General features: G+C 41.1%; 1 protein-coding gene and 1 long non-coding RNA gene across 5 annotated transcripts in view; one reads left to right on the top strand and one right to left on the bottom strand.

Moving 5' to 3' along the window:
- Nucleotides 1-22,389, top strand: part of PLD5 (phospholipase D family member 5) — a 416,641-nt gene that overhangs the window by 250,495 nt on the left and 143,757 nt on the right. For all 4 annotated transcript variants that reach the window (XM_027046397.2, XM_027046399.2, XM_027046400.2 and 1 more), the window contains one exon: nucleotides 5,049-5,160. In XM_027046397.2, coding sequence (XP_026902198.1) covers nucleotides 5,049-5,160 — 112 coding nt within the window. The remainder of the gene's footprint in view (nucleotides 1-5,048; nucleotides 5,161-22,389) is intronic.
- Nucleotides 16,771-20,667, bottom strand: LOC128313110 (uncharacterized). The gene is made up of 3 exons (XR_008293348.1): nucleotides 19,147-20,667; nucleotides 18,681-18,739; nucleotides 16,771-18,591 (listed from the first exon to the last, which is right to left on the bottom strand). It is a non-coding gene; the product is annotated as an uncharacterized LOC128313110 (long non-coding RNA).

Below are 22,389 nucleotides of genomic sequence, written 5' to 3'. Positions count from 1 at the left end.
GTACATACCAATTTATTTATAACTGTCACTGCTCCATAAATTGTGCCATCATAGAATAATTGCCTACTCTTTCTCATCTAGCTCTTTTAAGCCCTCCCAACTCTCATTCTAATTTTTACTGAGATTCTTTATCCTGTTTGTTGTAGACCAGTGTTTCTCAATCTTCTTTTTTCTATCACCTTACTAAGGAGACTTTTTAGACGTTTTTTTCCCTAAACCTGCACCCCCCCCAATCATGAGATTTTAATACCACAGATATGTTGCATATTTATTGTATATATATCTGTGTTTTATTTATAAAAAGAATAACTTACACACACATGCACACAGTGAACAAACTCATCCCCTTTAGGGTAATAGTGCCTCCCACTGAGAATCACATAATAGATTCTCAGTAGAACAGTAGACCTTCCCCTGTAATGTGTGTCTTCTATGGCAAGAATCTTTATTTACCAGGTACATCAAACACATAATCCATATCATCTTGCTCATCACTTGTCTCTTATCCTTTTCATCCTCCTTGATGGTGATTAGTGTCCTTTACTGTTTAATTAGATTCTTTCCTTGAATATGTCCTTCATATGGGTTATGTAGGTAATATAGTTTCTAAATCTGTATATATCTGCAAATATTTCTTTTTTTCACCCTGGTGGGTAAAATTTTTGAGTAAAGCATTCCTTTGCTTCAGTTATTTTTTCTTTTATAGTCTGTAGCCACCATGTACCAACTTAGTGTTGCAAATGGTTGTCTCCATGCCAGTCTGATCCATTTTGCTTGATAGGTAGCTTTTGTTTTTGTTTTGTTTTTGGTCGGTTTTTAAGAATTTCTCTTTCTCTTTGCTACTGATCAGTGTCACGGAATGTACCTAAATGTGTCTTTCCGCACTGCATTTACCTTCATCTTCAATTATCTTTTCAACATGTAGGTTTATCTTAAAAACTGAGAACAAACTGAGCATTGATGGGGGGTGGGAGGGAGGGAAGAGTGGGTGATGGGTATTGAGGAAGGCACCTGTTGGAATGAGCACTGGGTATTGTATGGAAACCAATTTGACAATAAATTTCATATTTAAAAAAAAAACATGTAGGTTTAGGTCTTGCCTCAGGTAGGACAATTTTTCTTCTGTTACTTGAAAGCTTATTCTTTTTACCTCTTTTTGTCTTCCAATACACCTATTAGCCACATGTTATATATCCTCAATTTATCTGTCACCCTTTTCTTCCCTTGTCACCCTTATGTTTTCGTGTGTGTGCATGCGTATGTGTGTGCACTTTGAGGTATTTCTTCCTTGAGGTCTTCAGATCAATGATTTGGGTCACAACAGTGGCTATGCTGTTCTTTAATTATTATTCTAATTTACTTCTAAAATCATAGAGTGTTAGTCCCAGCCATGCTTACCTGTCCTTGAATACTTACGCTGTGTTTTAGCTCTAGTTCGTTCTTCTTGAGTTGTTGGTTTCATCAAATGCCCGCTGTGTTCAAGCATCTTTTCTCTTGTTGGGCCCCTTAAATGCACTGATATTTGACTTTATCAGATTATTAGTGGCTTCTTCCTTTTAGGTAAAGGAGGGACAGTATTGGGTGGTTAACTAATCCCCCTCAATACTTCATGCTCCAATCTCTAGGCAGGCTGCCTGGGCTTAATTGGCTTAAACTGCTCAACATGCCTGAGCCACTGACATCTTTAACAGGATTCATTTAATTTTGAAATGTGGCCTACTGTTTCTCACCAGGAAGGGCAAGTTTTTAAATTGGTTGACCCTTGAACAACAGGGGTTAATAGGGTACCAACCCCCTGCATAGTTGAAAATCGACATAAACTTTTGACTCCCCAAAACTTTGATACTAATAGCCTCCTGTCGATCAGAGATCCGACTGATAACATAAATAGCCAATTAGCACATATTTTGTATGTTATGTGAATAATAAAGTAAACTAGGAAAATGTTATTAGGAAAATCATAAGGATGAGAAAACACATATACAGGACTGTGCAATATTTGTCAAAAAAAATCCGAGTACAAGTGGACTTGTGCAGCTCAAACCTGTGTTGTTTAAGAGTTAACCATACTGATGTTTAAAAACGAAGGGGCTTTTGTGTTCCTTTATAACAATACAGTGAGTAGAGTTAACTCAGAAAACAGTAGCCCTTACTACAGATCTTGGCATGGAGAAGGTGTTTCACACCTTTGTTACTACATTCTGATGTCTTAGCCAGAATGTGTGGATAGGAAGGTAAGACACTGAAAACAGAGAAGTTCCCCCCAGGCCCAAGTTCATTACAATAAGCACTATAATTAACAATTTTAAGAATCCTTAGTGTAAGTAATCAGCACATACTAACAGTAAAAATAAGCTTTATTTAATGACAGTCTGCCAGTATCTGTAGATTTGGGAGTTTCTATTTTCATCCATGTTTGAGATTTCTGGTGTTCACAAAAATAACACAGTGGGAATCAGTTTAAGGCACAGAGCCAGAAATACAGATAGGTTAGAAGATCTCCTATGTTTCATTTGTACTAAATACGTTGTGAACTAAGAACCAAAAAAAAAAAAAAAAAAAGCATTTGTGTAAAAATACCAGCTCGTTACTGGTGAGTCTCATCAAACACAAAGCATAGAAGCCTTTTCTCTGTGTGAAGGGGAAAAGTACGAATAATCTGTATGACTATATGATGACCATGAGTCTGGGCTCCAGAAATCTGGACCACGCAGACATCACCAAGCATCCCAGGATGTGTGACAAGATTGTAGTGCACGTCAGTGGAGAGCCAGAGCTGATGAGGAAGGTCATCTTGTTGATAACCCTGCAGGAGAACCACAGAGCCCCCCCACCTGGACGTCCCTCTCGCCTGTATCTGAGCCTCTCACTGCCCAGCCCCTTATCTCTGTGCAATAAACCTGAAATCTACATGGACCCTGCAATCTGCAAGTCAGCCTGTTTTCTTTCTTCTGTCCTCTGTCTCTCCATATGTTTCTCTCTCTCACTCCCCACTCCACCTCTTTTAAATTAGCAGTTGACAACAGTCCGCTGCCCTCATTCAGTGCCTCCTAGGAAACCTGGTCTGCTGTGAGCCTGCCTCCAGGCTCTGGGTGCAGAGTAATTCCATGAGCTCCACCTTTGGCAACCTATGTCAGCACACTTAGTTAAAGGAAATGGAAACCTCTGTGCCTGCCGTGGGGTACAACTCCCATTTATGCCAGACACTCCTGCCTGCCAGGCGGCCCTAGCTCCCTCCTCCTTACCCTCCAAAGCTTTAAGCTTTGATCTTTGGCTTCTCTGTTTTCTGAGGCTGAACTGCAGGAATCACACACGACATCCACATTTCCACCGTTCTGCGTTCTCAGTCTCCATCCTCTGTACGTAATCATTAGTAACGGTCCATTCTTTTTTTTCTTTAATGTTTATTTATTTTTGAGAGAGAGGATGAGCAGGGGAGGGGCAGAGAGCAAGGGAGACACAGAATCTGAAGCAGGCTCCAGGCTACAAGCTGTCAGCACAGAGCCCAATGCTCAAACTCAAGAACCTCAAGATCGTGACCTGAGCTGGATGGGGTGACTGAGCCACCCAGACGCCCCATTAATGGCCCATTCTTATCCAAGCAGGATAAGACTTTGCCACTTGGGGGCCATTAAAAGCAAAGCCTTATTGCCTGTCTGACCCCGGAAGGCATTTGAGTTTGTGGCTGAATAACAAAGATCTGAAAAATCAATAAAAGAAGACCGTTTCCTTTTATGATAAGGAGAGGGAATCTATGAACACACACAAGGGGAAATAAATAGGACAGGCTTGCAGTCCACTCCCTGAGATGATATGATGGCTATAGACCAACCTCTACTCAGAGGCTCCTGGAGAGTAAAACTTACAATAAAAATTTAATGCTTGTGAAAATCTTACAGAAGCAAAACCTTTACTTTTTATTTTGTATTTTTGTTTCATCAGTTTTAGATTGTGCTAGTAATTACAGAGTGCTAGGAAGAACATTAGTTGGATTCAGTCAGACAGGTTTTTTTTTTAATTTTTTTTTTAACGTTTATTCATTTTTGAGACAGAGAGAGACAGAGCATGAACAGGGGAGGAGCAGAGAGAGAGGGAGACACAGAATCTGAAACAGGCTCCAGGCTCTGAGCTGTCAGCCCAGAGCCCAACGCGGGGCTCGAACTCACAGACCGTGAGATCATGACCTGAGCCGAAGTCGGATGCTTAACCGACCAAGCCACCCAGGCGCCCCCAGTCAGACAGGTTTTAAACCAGAAGAGGAATTCAGGCAAATCACGGAGAAATCACCCTGACTTTCCCCATAAGAGCTCCCACTGGAAGGGTAGTTACCTATGACTAATGCCTTTAATTCTCACAAAAACCTTCTATGGTAAATATTAATATTATGTGCATTTTACTGAAGAAGAAGCTGGAGATTAGTGAGATTCAGAAACCCAATTTATAAACTGGAAAACCAGCTTGCATCCAGGTCTGTCTCGGCCCAAACACAACTGTCTAATATTTTCTGCTGCCCCTTCATGCGTAGGTAATGCAGAATTCATGAAAAAGTAAAAGAAGGGTAGATTTGCCCTGTAGCGTCAAAATTATGATGGGGCGCCTGGGTGGCTCAGTCGGTTAAGCGTCCGACTTCAGCTCAGGTCACGATCTCACGGTCCGTGAGTTCGAGCCCCACGTCCGGCTGATGGCTCAGAGCCTGGAGCCTGCTTCTGATTCTGTGTCTCCCTCTCTCTCTGCTCCTCCCCTGTTCATGCTCTGTCTCTCTCTGTCTCAAAAATAAATAAACGTTAAAAAAATTAAAAAAAAAAAGAAATTATGATGGCAAGAATTGTTGGGTTGCATAGCACTCAAGAAAGCATAATCTGTGTCTGCTACTACTGTGTTTATGTAACTCTTTTGAAACAATTTTACATGAGTATCAGTTGCTGAAGTGCTTGCCTTTTAAAATTTGAATGAATAATTTCAATTTTTAATAAGTTTATTTATACCTGATTAAAATAGCATACGTGCAGGGCTTCTGACTTTCCTTGTCTCTAAATATTTTTTCCTAGGGTCAACGTCTCTTCGAAAAGCTGCTCCAACTGACTTCGCAAAATATCGAAATCAAGCTAGTGAGTGATGTAACAGCTGACTCAAAGGTATTAGAAGCCTTGAGATTAAAGGGTAAGGCCAAGGTTGCTATGCTACTCTACCCCTGGGGATTCTGTTAAGATGTCTTTCATTTCGCTTAAAATAATACATGATTTTTTATAGTCGACACATTGCGTGTAATACACTTCTTATTTCTCCTTTGAAAAATAGCCCGATTACCGCCTTTAAATGAGAGAACTAATTAATCAATACTACTGGGAGTTTTTAAATAGTGTTGTTGCATATTAGTTTATGCAAAATAATCCCCTGGCCGTTAAATGATGATTAACTAGAAAGAAGACTCTTTCCCTCTCCGAACACTTCTGTGATGTGATTAAAGAGCCACTTCTCCTTTGAGCAAACATTGGATTGCTGTTTTTCTCTTGTCCTTCAAATGGAAGTTCTCCTCGTGCAACATCTTCTTTAAAATAATATAGTCAGATGGAGGAATCTATGAAACGTGGCCTAATTCATGAATTCTGAGATAATTCCACAGAGAACATCATTCATAGGCCACTCTGCACTTTGTCTCAAAATCCCATGAAGGCGGGAAATCATTATGAAATAACTTTCTTCATTTTGCTTTGTCTTGACTAACTGAACTCACTTCCAAATAGTTTTTATGGCTTTATAAAAATTTTGGCCCCGAATTGACTCTTTGAACTGTAAGCATCCGAACGGACATGGCAGGTGTGAGCCAGGGAAAATGCTTGAGCTGCCCAGCGTCCCCGGGAGAAGACAAGGCATTGGCCCCAGTGAGTGTCGGTGTTACCTGATGGCACTGCATCTCGTGTGTGTGCTCCTTAAACATGCTGGGCACTTTTGCTTGTCATCTTTCCCAGACTGCTAAGTGAAAACACCTTCTGGAAAATTCAATGGACTATAAAGCAAAGGGTGAGCCCAAGTGGTCTTTCCTTCTGCAGAAGGAAAGTTGGAAGCAATAAAGCCTACAGAAAGACATAAATACATAGAAGACATAAGCTTGGTCAGGCTCATGTGTAATATTTGTTCTGTGTAAGGAAAGTCGAGGTAACTTATAAGATACTGTTAGGCCTGAAAAGCTTTGGTATGCCACCTGAGCACAGCATAATATTTTTTGAAAAACAGTGGATTAATATGAATTAGAAATGTGTTACTACTTTTCCTGTTTAAAAAATGTGAGATTGGGTTCCCACTCAGATAAAATCCATTATCTGACACATTTTTAGGAATGGATTACTTTGGGCTAACTCTGGGTGCCTGTATTTGCAGATAAACATCCCATGGCATTTGCTACCATACACACACACACACACACACACACACACACACACACACACCACCTATACACACATACCCCACATATACACACACACCATAAGCATCTGACGCAGCACGTTGGCTTAGCTGACACACTTCCCTCCCCTCCCTTCTTTACCTGAGTTCCCACTTTCCCAGCCTCTCAGGCTGCACATCTGCATCAGAGAGCATAACTCTGTGTGATTTCCAACACTTGAAATTTGTGGGAAATTACTTCATAAATTTTTTTTCATAGAATTAAATTTGCCATGTAAGTCTTTCTTTTCCCTTTCCTTATTTTTTTTAAGTTTTATCTATTTATTTTGAGAGAGACAGAGACAGTGGGAATAGGAGAGAGACAGAGAGAGAGAGAGGGAGAGAATCCCAAGCAGGCTCCGCACTGTCAGTGCAGAGCCCAACAAGGGGCTTGAACTCATATACTGCGAGATTATGACCTGAGCCCAAACCAAGAGTTGGACACTTAACCAACTGAGCCACCCAAGATCTCTTCCTTATTTTTAATTTATATTTCAGTTAGTTAACGTACAGTGCAATGTTGGTTTCAGGACTAGAATTCAGTGATTCATCACTTAATGCAACACCCAGTGCGCATCACAAGTGTCTTCCTTAATACCCATCTCCCATCTAGCTCATCCTTCACCCACCTCTCTCCATCAACCCTCAATTTGTTCTCTATTATTAACAGTCTCTCGTGGTTTGTTTCCCTCTCTTCTCTCCCCTCCCCCCATATATTCATTTGTTTTGTTTCTTAAATTCCACATATGAGTGAAATCATATGGTATTTGTCTTTCTCTGATTGACTTATTTCACTTAGCATAATACCTTCTAGCTTCGTCCAAGTCATTGCAAATGGCAAGATGTCTTTTTGGTGGCTGAGTAATATAGACACCACATCTTCCTTATCCATTCATCAGTCGACACGCATTTGGCTATTGTTGATAATGCTGCTATAGACATTGGGGCACATCTATCCCCTTTGAACCTGTATTTTTGTATACTTTGGGTAAATACCTAGTAGTGCAATTGCTGGATCTCAGGGTAGTTATATTTTTAGGTTTTTGAGGACCCTCCATACTATTCTCCAGAGTGGCTGCACCAGTTGTCATTCCCACCAACAGTGCAAAAGGGTTCTCCTTTCTCCACATCCTTGCCAACACCTGTTGTTTCTTGTGTTGTTAATTTTAGACATTCTGACAGGTGTGAGGTGATATCTCATCAAGGTTTTGATTTGTATTTCCCTGATGATGAGTGATGTTGAGCATCTTTTCATGTGTCCATTAGCCATCTGGATGTCTTCTTTGGAAAATTGTCTGTTCATGTCTTCTGCCCATTTCTTAAGTGGGTTATTTGTTTTTTGGCTGTTAAGTTTGATAAGTTCTTTGTGGATTTTTGATTCTAACCCTTTTTCAGATATGTCATGTGCAAATTGATGTCTTCACGGCTTTCATCTTTGTTTTTTGTTTTTGCATTTTATCAGCTTATAGCCTTGGGCCGAGGATTAGTCTGAAAGTGATGTTCATAGCTGAATGAGCATCCTGTGTGAAATGGCTTCTCACTGCCTGATGCCTCACAGGCAATCTAATGTGATGTGGGACTGTCACTGAGTCCTGTTCCTTCCTCCATACTTGTCTTCACAGGGCTTGGGTCACCGGCTGCCTTCTGTAGCTGCGGTGGGCAGTGGGGGAGTATTTCCTTCATGTTCTCCTCTCTCTGTTCATGCCTCCCAGCTGGCGCCTTGGAAACTCCCCCCCGCCCCCCCACCAAACTGCATGCTGGTAAAACCACAGCAATGTGGTTTTATACTGCTAATACAATGTTTATTTCTGGCTGTGTTTTTCAACCATGAGCAAAATATTATTTCGCAGTCATACTACTGTGTTTTTTCTTAAGGTGTTATTTTTTTTGGAACAGTTTTAGGTTTACAACAACTTTGAGAGGAAGGTACAGACATTTCCCACATACCCCCTGCCCCAACACACACACACAGCCTCCCCATCATCAACATCACTCACCAGATGGGTTATGTGTGAGCCTACATTGGCACATCATCATCACCCAAAGTCCACAGTTTACCTTAGGAATCACTCTTGGTGTTTTACATTCTCTGGGTTTGAACACTTATGTAATGACATATATTTATCAACGTAACATCATACAGAATATTTTAGTGCCCCTGAAAATCCTCTGTGCTCTGCCCATCCATCTCCCTACCTACTATGTTTTTAATCTTTATAGTTATTGTTGCAATGAAATTTATAATTAAGAAGAGCTGTTTTTTTCTTTGTTTGTCTTTCAAAACCATAGCAATTCAGTGTGCTTTCATATAATAGGACTAAAATATTTACCCCAATAGCCTACCAAAAATTATGAATAAGATGTTAAGCCAGAAAATATAAATTTCCTTTTGGGAAAAACGAGACTTTGCCTGTTCACTATTGGATAACTCTCTAATAGAACGACTCGTGAGATAAAAGTCATTAAGGATTAAAATGGGTGATCTAGAAATAAAGTCCACAGTTCTTAAAAAAAAAAAAAAAGGGCAAAGCACTCAAAACAATCCAGGATCTGAATCTCCTTTTCAGTCTCATTAGTACTATTTTCTGTTGTTGGCTTTCCAAATATCTGAAAGGTAGTTGTGGTTTCCTAAATATAGCATGCTTTTCCAGGGCTCTATTTCCTAACACACACTTTTCCTTGTGCTTGAAATACCCTTTCTCCCCTTATCAATTTGCAAGCTTTTCTTTGTCCTTCAGGGTCCATTTTAAGCCTTACTCATAGTATTTCCTTCAGACTTCCTCTCTTTTTCTCAGATGGTCTTACCGTCTTCTTTTCTTCCATTGTTCATTCATTATTTGTTCAACAACTGTCCTTGAATATCTGACAGATACCTCCCCTGGGCTTTAAAGATAGAAACTTGACGAAGGCGTGAGCCTTCCCCTGACTTCAGAGAGTTTATGGTTTGCCAGAGCAGACTGACATTAGTGAAACAAAATGATCCAGGAATTCTTGAAACATCTACGCAGAATCCCAATTTTTCTGAATCACTTTTTGCATCTGAGTCATGGATGCCTGGGTTTTCCACCCAACACGTCTCCACCATCAAGATGCTGATGATGTTCTAACTTTAGAAACAGACTCCCTACTATTGTCTCTTCTCTCTAAGTAGACTTCTGTTCTGCTTATTTCGGAACCTTACCAGAAAATGTCAAAGGAAGATATTCTGACAGTAACGAAGCCTCACAATCCTTCCTCAAAGAGGCTTTAAGTGGTTTGTTGACTGAATATTGAGAAACCGTAGGAGCCCTGTCATGCCACTGGGAATAACAGCTAAGACCTGAAGTGACAACTCGGTCACAACTGTCACCCTGTCTACCGCAATCATAAGATGCGTACCAACATCAGAGTTGTGAAAATGTGAAGCCTGCATACTTTAGAATGAGTGACGTGTGGTAATGAGGGTTACTTTAAAATTCAGCAATAAATTTCAAAATTCAACTTAGAAACCTTAGCTTTAGTACATAATTAACTTAAATTAAAGCTGATCACTCTTAATACTGCACCCAGGGAGGTAGATTCTAACCTCACCTTCTGTAACAGGGCTTCCTTGTGGTGCAGTAACCATACTCTGAACAGAAAGTCAGAGAATTCAGGCTCTGCACGTTCTTAGGAAACACAGGGATGTCTTAAACAGAACTCGTGATGCTGAATGCATGCAATGATAAGAAATTTTCTTGTCCAAATGAATGAACAAAAGAAAAAACCCTGCCGTATTCCCTGAAATGGGAAAGGTTATGCAAATCAAGTTTCTCTATGAAAGTTCTATGGGAAAACGAATCATGAAATCAGAAGCCCGAAATACACTAGAGAAGAGACAATCTCCTGGGGTAGAGAGAAGAAATCAGAATCCATATTCCAAGGTAAACAGCATGACGGGATTGCAACCCAGTGAAAGGAGGAGAGGTCATCCTGACAGCTTGGTTCCGAATAGGAGAGGAATGGGCAATGCTCCTAACTTGTAGGTTAAACTCTGTCACTAGATGCTGCTTGGCCTTTCAGGAAGAAATTCGTCCTAGAGCTTGGGAGACCTCCAGCAAGACCCCAAGACCCGCACACTGTGCCCCTCCCTTCTGAGAGTGCAGCTTACTGTTGCTCAGGCCTGTTAGCCCAGTCGTGGCTCAGCTGGTGTTTCAAGCTCTCAGTCTGTTAGAATCAAACTGCCTTGCTCTCTCAATCCCTCCTTTAGTGTGCATGCAGACATATGGGAGATCAAACCTTCAGGTTAGACCATGCTGCCTGTAGACGCTTGTGACATCTTTAAGGAGCAGATAACAGAACTACTTTATGGAGTTGTATGTTGTTTAGCCAGAGCATTAATGTGTGAAGAGTTTCTTTCCCCTTCGGTTTTTTAGATGGGTGGGTGGATGACAGATAAGTAGACGGACAGATAGACAGATTTGCAAATCTTAGCCATAGCATTAATGTGTCAAGAATTTCTTTCCTCGTTGGTTTCTTTAGAATATATGGATGGATGGATGGATGGATGGATGGATGGATGGATAGATGGATGGATAGATAGACAAAAACATAGATGGACGGATGGACGGACAGATTTTTAAATCTTCCATGAGATTTAAAAAGTTAAAGTTCTAGCTTTCTCACTCTTTTCATCGACATAGTTTCATTTCTGTTACTCTTTGGCCCTCAGCCCTCCACCTCCCCTCATGTGTTCCTTTTGTGAACAAATTCATACATTTGCTGGGTGGCTGGCTGTGGTTTGAGTAAAGCTAACCCCGATGGTCCCTTGTTACCACTGTATGCCAACCAAGTGAACTAATTAGACAGAACCTTACCCATGTTGGTGAGCAGACAAGAGCAAGAGGACCCTAACAAGCACCTGTTGGTTGGCCATCTTCAGCTCATCCTGGCATCCCATCCACAAAGCATTGAACACAGAGTATCTATTTAATTGGCACTTTCTTGTGACTAAGCCTTACTCATTTACATAAGAATTTTGATATTTGAAATGAGACTGAAGCCCTCTCACTCTTCTTCATAACAACTCTCTCTTTTTAATAAAACATCAATGATATTTTATTTCTGCATGGTTGTTTAATAACCTCTTTTAGAACAGGAAGTAAAAGTTAGCAGTTACACATATCAAACATATTTATGCTTTCCAAAAGTGTTCAGATTTGGCGTTGGCAAGCTTTTCTATTGTAACGAGTCTCATAAAACTCCAAAATATTTCTTGTAAAAGAAAATATTGTTCTAACCAATAGAAAATCCTTCCATTTCAGATTTTTAAGTACATAAAGTGTAGAGGTTTTTTTCAAATCAGAAGAGTAGCAAAAAGCTTTGATATTAGACCTGCTATTCCCTTAATGTCTGATTGTAATTTTGAATCATCTGCTCAAGATATTAGAAAAAAAAGATTACCATAAACTAGCCAAATAGTTGATAGAGCTACATCTGGGTGATTCTAATTACTTTTCTAGAGCCTTTAATGCTATCTATGGAGAAGTTGCATTAACTTATGGGTGCAAATCTCCACATTTTAAATATTGCACAAGTAGTACATGTTTCTTATTACCCATCAGTGTGTTCATAAATTCTTCATAATGCAGAGCTTGGCCTCTAGAGAAAAAATAGGCAAAGATTTCTACTTGCCAGTGGAAAACTACTTTTTTTTCCTCCAGCTTTATTGAGGTATAATTCAAGAATATAATTGTATATATTTAAAGTCTACAGTGTGATGATTTGATATACATCCTTCATGACACGATTACCACATTCAGGTTAATTAACACATCCATCACCTCACGCAGTTACCTTTATTTTTCCTTTTTGTGATGAGAACCAACTTAAGACCTACCCTTTTAGTAAATTTCAATACTACAAGACAATGTTAACTGCAGTTACCATGCTACGCATCAGTTCCCCAGAACTCATTCCTTTTGTAACTAAAAGATGCTTCTAGCATCTCCCCCATCTTGCCCATCTACCTGGTAGCCATGATTCTACTCTCTTTCTGTGACCTTGACTTTTAAACTTTTTTTAGATTCCACATGTGAGTGAGATGACAAGTATTTTTGCCTTTGTCTGGCTTATTTCACTTAGAATAGTGCTCTCTAGTTCATCCATGTTGTTGCAGATATCAAGATTTCCTTCTGTGTTGTGGCTGAATAATATTTGTGAGTGTGTGTGTGTGTGTGTGTGTGCACGCGCGCACCACATCTTTATCTATTCATCTTTGACAGACTGATAGATTGCTTGCATATCTTCACTATTTGAATAATCCTGCAATGAACGCGAACATCATATCCCTTTGAGGTATTCATTTTGTTTCTTTTGGATCTATACCCAGAAGTGGGATTAGCTGGATCATATGGTAGTTCTTTTATTTTTTTTTTGGGGGGGGGGGAATCTCCATGGTGTTTTCCATAGGGGCTGAACCAGTTTACAACAGTGTACAAAGGTTCCTTTTTCTTCACATCCTTGCCAACACTTGTTATGTCTTGTCTTTTTGATAAAAGCCGTTCTAACAGGTGTCTGGTGATATCTCCTTGTAGTTTTGATTTGTGTTTACCTGATCATCAGTGATGTTAAGAACCTTTTCAGGGTAACCTGTTGGCCATTTGTATGTCATCTTAGGAAAAATGTCTATTCAGGTCCTTTGTCCCTTTTTTTAATCAGGTCGTTTTTTTACAGTTGGGTCGTATAAGGTCTCTATATATTTTAGATATTAGCCCCTCACCATATAGATGATTTGGAAATATTTTCTGCCATTCTATAGGTGGCCTTTTCATTTTGTTGATTCTTACTTTGCTGTGCATAGCTTTTTAGTTTGAAGTAGGCCCACTTGATTATTTTTGCCTTTTGGTGTCATATCTAAAATATCATTGACCAGACTGGTGTCAAGGAGATTTTCTTCCCTGTGTTTTCTTCTTGGAGTTTTACGGTTGCAGGTCTTACCTTTAAATCTTTAATCCATTTTGAGCTAATTTTTGTGAGTGATATAAGCTAAGATGAGGTTCAATTTCATTCTTTTGATAATACTTTATTTTTAAATTATATTTATTTTACCACATTATTAAAAACAGGAGGAGGGAATGCTGTGCTCATTCCGTCAAATTCTAAATGTGGTCCTTGCTGTTCTTATTTGAATTCAAGAAAGCTATACTCATTTGCATTAATAATCCATATTATTATTCTCATGCTCATGGATTAGGCTGAATAAAACCTGCAGGGAATATATATTCCCCAAATCTGAGTATAGGGGTACGTGTAAATTTTATTTTTTAATGTTTATTTATTTATTTTATTTTATTTTTTGAGAGAGAGAGAGACAGAACATGAGTGGGGGAGGAGCAGAGAGAGAGGGAGACACAGAATCTGAAGCAGGATCCAGGCTCTGAGCTGTCAGCACAGAGCCTGATGCGGGGCTTGAACCCACAAGCCATGAGATCACGACCTGAGCTGAAGTCATATGCTTAACTGACTGAGCCACCCAGGCGCCCCAGGGTGTGGGTAAATTTTAAATTTAAATACAAGTCGCCCCATTTTCCAAGTTGGAAATTTTATCAGGTGACTTCTGAACTGCTTGTTCCAAATACATGTAGCACAACTTGGGAATTTTATGCTTATCAAGGCTTTTATACTTTGGCCTTAGTGATTTATAACTTTTCCCAAATCTAACTCCACAAGTAAGGTATGATTATATGTGTTAATTTAAGGTTGTATGGGTCGGGGTGCCTGGGTGACTCAGTCAGTTAAGTGGCCAACTCTTGATTTCAGCTCAGGTCATGATCTCACGGTTTGGTTCATCAGTTCGAGCCCCACATTGGGCTCTGTGCTCACTGCACAGAGCCTGCTTTGGATCCTCTGTCTCCCGATTTCTGGCCCCTCCTGCTAATGCTCTCTCTCTCTCAAAAATAAATAAACATTTAAAAAATATTTAAAAAAAAAAGATTGTATGGGTTAAGCTAAGGTAACATTAACAAGTATATTTTGGTAATTTCCCTGGAGTAAACTTTATATTATTCTGGCTTTCATTCCCACTGCTTGAGAAGCTGCCATTATTAAAGATAAGGTCTTTTGTTTTCCAAGTGAAGAACTGTCCCGTTGACTCTCACGACTCTCTCTGACTGTCCTGAGGTCCTTTGGCCAGGCGTCTGCTCTGGTGGTGGTCCAGACAAAAGTCAAGGTGCCCTTGCTGTCACCCAGGCATGCCTTCCATCCAGCTCTGGGCTCTTTTCACACCTTCTCAAAGTGGGTGACACTTAGGCTCATGCTTGAGTGCATGAAGGCTGGTGCCTTTGTTTGACTGTATTCATTGCAAGGATTCCTGTCTTCTCCCTTTCTTTACAGAATACCAAATATTTGGCACCCAGGCAGGAGCTTCTTCGGACACATTATACTTTAACAATCATTAGCATAGTAGTAAGTACAGCATTCAGAAGCATAGACTCTGGTGTCGTATGGACTTGTACAAAAATTCCAGGCCTGTCATTTGCTGTTGGATGCAAGCTTGGGCAAGTTACTCTGACCCCCAGTGTCTTTTTCAGTAAAATTGGGGATAATAATATCTCCTTGAGGGTTATGGAAATTTGATTGGAAAATGTATAAAAAACATCTGGTGCAGGTGCCTGACTCATAATCAGCTCTTAATAAATGACATCCACTATAGCCACTGTCTCTTAGCCAGGTGTGTTATTTTTGTGTGTCAGCTGTCAGCCGCTCTTAGTCCAGATTGAATTCATTTCTGCCCCTAGGGCACATTCCCAGCCCTGTGATTTTCAAGGAAAGGAAGGCCTAGTTCTAAACACGTTACAATTCATCTTTGGGAATGCATCTGGTTCATGCGCCTTTATAGTTTTGCACTCACTCTCACTGGCTTCAGTTTGTGAGAACTTTCCAGCTGGCAGCACCACTGTGGCTCCATCTGTATTTTCCGTCACCATTCTAAGATTCACCCAGATTAGTTTGCAACTCAGTGTGTTTAAATTCTCAGAGGGGTTCATCTGGCACGTATACCATAATATGTCATCCGTTTGCTCCAAAATGGAGGCTCTTGGGCTAGAGGTTTTATTTTTGTTCCTTAATACATAAGAACTTTGTCAGGCATGGCCTTTTTTAAGGGAAATTAGATGCATATTCAGCCTTGTGACATTATAGAAGTAAGGAGAATTTTATCTGTTCAGTCTAGTGATGACCTTAGGCATTTCTGTCCTGGTGATACTAGAATTTGAGGAGGGTGTCCTTTAAGAGGTGAAGAGGAAGGCAGGAGTAAATATAAATAAAGGAATAAATAAAAATGCTCCTGAGAGCCTCATGACCATCATTTCTAGCACCTGGTTTCCTACCTGGGGTGTCTGTGAAACTGTGTGGAGCCTTCACACATCTTCTTCTCTGGTCTGCTACCCCCTGACTTTGAGCTGGAAGCAGTCACATAGGGTGTGGTCGCCGCAAGCATTGGTGAGTGAGATCTCTTACTTCTGGCACGTGGTGTCTACTTTCAAGTTCAGTATCCTAATTACACCTGCTTTTTCAATCAAGACCGTAAAAGCTAGTGTGAGTGAAGATGCAAAGCCGTTTCCGTTGTTTCCAGCACGTTGCTCAGCTCGAAACTACAAAATTTCCTGTCGTTTCTGTGCCCTTATTCTTTTCCATCATAGTTTATCTTGTCTTCCATCATATTTGTCATATTTTATCTTATCCCTTTTTTTAACCACTTTTTCTCATGCCTTGCTTATTCTACTTTCTCTTCCATAAGTTTCCTTCAGGTCTCCCAGCCAGATCTTTCCCTCTTCCTAAGATCCCATCTCTCTGTGTAGATACATTCTGCCTTATATACGTAGTTGACTTTCTCCCAAGTCAACTGGGAGAAAAGGAAAAAGAACCCAGTACATCCACCCCAGATTCCCCTTTGCCTGCTTCCCTCATTCTTCCTCCCCTTTTCTCCATGCTCCTTTATGTATTCTGTCTGTCTGTCTCTCATGGCTGCCCACCTGCGACCCTCTAGCCACAACCTGGCTTCTGCCCCCTGCCCCACTGAAACTCCCTTGTCATTGAACTCACTGGAGACAGTTAGACCTTATACTGCATGACCTTTCTGCAGTTTTGAACAGCAGGCATCACTCTTTTCTTTTCCTTGGAACAGTGTGGTCCCCTGATTTTCATGGCCCCATTCACCCTACACTTTCCTCTTCTGTCCAGAGATTCCTTCCCAGTCTCCTCGGCTGATTTCAGTACTCTTTCTGTTCCTTACAGTTGGGCCTCCTCTATTCTCTTCCTTTTCCTCTCCCTTCCCACCTACCACACTCCTCCCATGCCGACTTCTGTCCAGCCTGTGGCTCCATCCATCACCAACATGCTGATGGTCCACACACGGTGGTTTCTGAGCCCCAGGCTTACAATGTTCAACATCACACTTAGTGTTTCTACTTGGATATTCTTGCAATACTTCAGAAGCAACTCCTCCAAAATTAAAGGGCTGTAGCACCCCTACCCTGCCCTCAGTGTTCTTCTTCCTTCATGATGGATCTTAGAAAATGGCATGACCATCCTTCCACTGGTTCCAAGAGAAACCCCAGGGTTGTCCTTGACTCCTCCTTTTCCCTAGCCTCTGAAACCAAACTGGGCTATGGATACACAACCTCAGAATCTCTGGAAACTCTTCTCTTTTCCGGATCTGCCTCCTCTACTTGAGCTTACGCCTTGTCCTTTTCCTCTTGAATGATGGCTCAAGACACTCTAGCGGTTCTCTGTGCCTCCAGTCTTATGGTCTTCTCTTCTCCATGCAGAGTTGTTAAAAGAGATGCTGAACCATGTTAAAAATTGTACGATTTTATTGGAGCAAAACTTCTTTTGAATCAGACAGGGGAGACCTAGAAGTGGTTAGCAGTGCTGTATAGACAGGAGCCGAGACTTGTATGGAGAAGGTGCCAAAGCAAAGAAAGGAAATTATTTGATTGGCTGTAGCTTAAAGCCTACTTGGCTATTGGTGTTTCGCTGACCTCAGGTTTCAGTTTCTTAAACATGAGGCATTTGCAGGCTTGGGTTTGGGTTTGCTGGCATAGACTGCTAAGGCATTAAAGCCACCTCAGTCTAATGGCCTCTTGGGATAATTAATTTAATGGAATGATGCTCCTAAAAATGAGCAAATTCCCCCTGCCTTGCCTTGCCCTAACATTTGTTGGTGGCTGGCCATCACCTGTAGTAATGTGCCCCAACAGGGCTCTTAGGCCATTGATGGTGTATTAGATGACTTTAGGTCTTTCTGGGTTTTTTTAAATGTATTCTTTTAATATACAGGATTAATGTCAGGATAAGATAACTAGCACGTTGGACCCATTATTTTATGGTTGTTAAGTGCTTAAAGCATAGCTAGGTTAAAAAAATAATGACAATTACATTTTAGTTGAATATAATTAAGTAAACAACAGCTTAGGTGAGAAACAGTCTTGGTTAAGAAGACAATCTAGAATTTAAATGACAGCATAGAAAAGAGACTCCAAATGTTTCATCGGGGTTTCCCCAAAGGTGTATCCCATAGGCCTCCGGTCTGAGCCATGACCATTCCCATTGTCTCTCAGGATATTCACCACACTGCCAGGCCCATTTCTACTTCTAGACTTCACTCCCACTGAGGGCAAGATGGAGACTGGATGCCTGGCACATGTAGGCCAGTGTTTGTTTGATAAATGCCCCAAGCTTTGGCTATGGGAAGCATCACGTAGCGTGACTTTCAGATTTTCCAGATTTCCATTTAAGTCTTGAATTTCTTATTCTGTTTTTTTTCTGTGGAAGAGACTAGGCATCGTGGTAAGTTGCTATATTTAAAATTAGAAGATTTAGAAGAGGCTGAACAATTTTGTCTGACATGATAAAGACCTGGAGAGGGGAGGGCATGACTTTCTCTGTATTAAGAAAACTGTATTAAAAAGGAATTTCTCTATGTTTAAAGCCAATGATGGTTCTCAACTGTTATGCTAATTAGTAGATGCTGGTACAAGCATTTTGAAAATATGAAATGCTATAGAAATGCTAATTTCCATCGAAATTTGCATAGTACCATTCTTCTGATAGAAAACAGTAAAATGGCATTTGAAGGGTTGATCTAATCCAAAATACTTCCGTGTGCATTTCTGTTCTTTTAATAAGCTCCTATGGAAATCAGAGATAGGAACATTATTTTCAGTGTTATTTTCCATACGGTCATTTGCCCAGTTGGAGGGTGGGGTAGAGACTCATACCTAGAAGAGCATGTGTGGTTTTGCTGAGGAGTTTGAAGTTCTTCATCCACTCCATAATGCTAATTAACCCAAACAGGAAAAGGCATTATGTGATTTCCTTCTCAACAAAAAGCTGAGTATTACTATTTGACTACCCTGTCCATAGGGTTTTGTGGACTATTTTTCAGCTCTCCTTGGAAGAGGGTTTGAGGAGGTGCAGAGATACATAATCTTGTCCAATTATTAAGGAAACTACTATTATGGTTACCCTTAAAGAAAGGATAGATGCAAAGTAACTGTATAACAAAATGTAAAATAACTAATAAATGTAAAGTGTATAGAACACAAAAATAGAAAACTATTTTTAGTTTAATGACTGCCTTAATACTAGTTATAACAACTTGAGAAAACAAGACCAGAAGGGCTGGGTGTCATGGCGGGATTTGTGCCATTGCATCGCCATAGCCTCGCCAGAGACAGGACTCACCTGGGATGTGGTCTAGCTTCAGCCAACCCAGTATTCTCCAGGCCTGTCATCCTCAGCCCCGGCGGCTGCTCAGAGTTTAGGTTCACAAAGATGATGTGCAAATATGTATATGGTAGGCACCGTTCCTGAAATTAGAAACAGATGGGGTGATAAAACAATGGGATATCCACAAGAGGGAATGAATACCAGTTATTCTCCAAACTCATGTTGAGGGCAGAGAGCCACTGACCTGGGTAGAACGATGAGAATAGAGTGCTAAGTGAAAAGCAGCAGTCTGCAAAACCAAAAGCTCCTGTATTATGTCGTTTTCATTCAAGGATAACCTAATGCTACATATGTGAAAAGATGTACTCTGACGCGTTAATACGGGTTACCCGTGAGCAGCGAGATGACAGGTGATATGTGGTGTCCTTTCTATGAAAGCCTCGGCTAAAGGTTAAAGGCTCAGATTCTGGGGCTGGGAGTATGTCCCTGGCTCTACCACTTGGGTGACTTCTGTGAATTATTTAACCACTGGAAACCTGTCTCCTGACTTCTACAGTGGGTTAATGATAGTAACTACGGTAGACGGTTGCTTTGAACAGTAACGAGATAATCCATATACAGTCTTTTGCATAGTACCTGGCACACAACGGTATTGATAAACATTTTTCAAAACAAACCTCAGCCCATTTACGAAGGGAGAAGCATTGTCAAGAAGGAGAGGAAGGAAGGAGGTAAGAAAAGGGGAGTTAGCTGACTCTGTAAATGCTGCCCTGAGATACAAGACATCGGTGGGGCCTGTGGGGTGAGGGACTACAGGGCTGCGCCCTCTGAGGGTTGAGGGCTGGGCACACTGCTCAGCAAGAGGCCTGTGCCCCCATCCCCACCCCCTAATCTCCCAGGGAAAGTCCCTCATTTATATCCTAAAGGGCTTCTCAGCTGAAAATTCCAACACGTTATAAATATTGGATGAGAATGAGTTAAACTACCAGTGGGGGCTAAGTTCTGAGGAGGAGTTCTGAGGAGGAGGTGGCAGAGACAGATTTAACTCATCCTGACAGGCTTGGTAATGGGTCTGCCCTTCTTCCTGAAGCCAGGCTCCACTTTCCCCAAGGAACCCTCACCATGGAGCCCCACAGGGGTGCTGAGCAGGTATCTTCACTTGAGGCCCTTACAGTCAACAAAGAGGCTGAGGAAGGAATCTAATTATTCACAGAGCAAAGCTGATGAGAAGGCAGATGCCAACCTGGGAACATGGAGACTCTGTGCTGTGCTCCTGTAAGTGAATTTCCTGTAATCATGCCTGGATAAAGATTGTTCAGGCTGCAGTTTGGGGACGGCATTACGGAAAGCTGCTGTAACACCTTTACTCTGGTTTTATTCAGTTTCCCCGAATGCAAATTATGCTCATCGTTCAAATTAACCTTCTCTAAAAAGCTCCCCTCTCTTTTTTTTCTTTTTTCTTTTCCTAATCCACACAAGTCCTGGAATAATCGGTCATAATAACAAACTTGTTCATAAGCTGCCTGGAGTTTCACGTGATTCGTTTCAGATTGTATAATAACTCAGTTACATCGGGGAATTAATATGGAGTTAATTAAGCTTCTGAGTTTCCATTTGAATTTCTGAGTTTGGTATTCATATTATTCTGATTTGGAAACTCAGCTAGAGCTTTCTCTTCTGATTGGTTCTCCCTGAGATCACGCTTAGGATGGCTCAGAAGTTTATATGCATCCAACAGGTCATTGACCACCTACTGAGGCATTATAAGAAGTTGAGGTCCTGACCGCTATAATCTCAGAACAACCATGAACTATGCAGAATTTCCAATAGCTCATTCTCCTGAAAGAAGTGACACTCTTCTAAATCTTTATACTAATGGCAGGTGGAAATCACAACCTGGTCATCCTTCTCCCTCAGTGGTCTCTAAGCCTGTGATTCTGTAAAAGGCTGATGCCTTTTACTTTGCCTTTACTGCACTCATTTGCAGCCAACACTGGACTGAGTGACTCTGTTCTTACTAGCTCCAGCCCCCCGTGAGTGTTTCTTGTGCATCAATTCCTATCAATTTCTAATCTGTGTCCTATATGCTCTAATTCAGCTTCATTAGACACTCCTTTGTTTTGTCTTCTTGTTGTCTCTGGGTGTCTTCCGTTCCTATGATCAGGGACCACGTCTTCCAGGATTACCTCTGCCACATCATGAGTACCTCTGCTAAAGCTTCTCTGCAGGGGTACGTCATCATCCTAAAGTGCAGGTTAGGGAGTGCAGATGCATTGTACTCCCTGATTTCCCATGCTATCCTAAAGAATAGGTGTTTTCTGCATCCCCAGACAGCCTAACCATGGCTGACACACTATAGCAAGTAATACGTGTATGTATTTCATCCCAAACGGAAAACATATTCATTCGGATTTTGTTGTGAGACTAGGAAAATGGTCTAGAAAACAATCTGGTAGCTTTGAGGCACAGAGAAGAGCTGCTTCCGGGCCTCCTTAGTCCTACTACGACCAGGACATGGAAACACCCGCTGCCATTCCAAAAAGTCACGGTTTTAAGGAACTCATTAGTTTTACAGTCCAAGAAGTGCATGGGATGTGACTAAACATTTGGGTTAAAAAGCAAAAGCTCTATTGAACCTTGAACGGAATAATGTTAGGAAGGACTAAATTACTCTTTTGTCGGTGATGCCTCAGAAGGATACCCCAAGAGCTCTGACATGTGCACCCAGGTTTTCCAGGGTGGCAGAGAGCCATCCATCTGTGAAAGGTCCACAATGGACAGAAGCTGGCCCAGGAACACTTCCAAAGCCCATGTTCCCCTTCCATCCTTCCTAAAGTCCCCTGAGCCAGGAGACACTCAGTTGGCTGCATTGAATTACCTGCTGTGTATCCACAGCTACCCATGCTCAATAAGTGTTATGGACTTGAGTTTCCAGACAAGACTGGGTTTTAGCTCTCTTAAACTGAGAGTGAGCGTCTCTGGGAATAAACATCTCTTCCTGAATTATGCATTTCTTTGCCCTCTGATTCAGCTCTAAGGTCTTCCCAATCTATTCCTCTTGTCTTCATGGTTGCAGTTAAAATCTACCTCATTTTAATTGATCGTTAGAAGAAACTAAGAATGTCATTCATTTCTGAATTCCAGAAACAAGTTGTACACACTCCAGGCCCTTCTCTGACCAACTTGGTCCCGTACTCTCCTTGAACCTCCTTTTCCCACCTGAGGCCGCCTCCCTGCCCCACCCCTGCCCCATTGTTA

The sequence above is a fragment of the Acinonyx jubatus genome, chromosome E4 (genome assembly GCF_027475565.1).
Source record: "Acinonyx jubatus isolate Ajub_Pintada_27869175 chromosome E4, VMU_Ajub_asm_v1.0, whole genome shotgun sequence".
NCBI classification, from domain to species: domain Eukaryota; kingdom Metazoa; phylum Chordata; class Mammalia; order Carnivora; family Felidae; genus Acinonyx; species Acinonyx jubatus.
The sequence above is the reverse complement of the archived record's forward strand: the minus strand, read 5'-3'. Positions and strand labels throughout refer to the sequence as shown.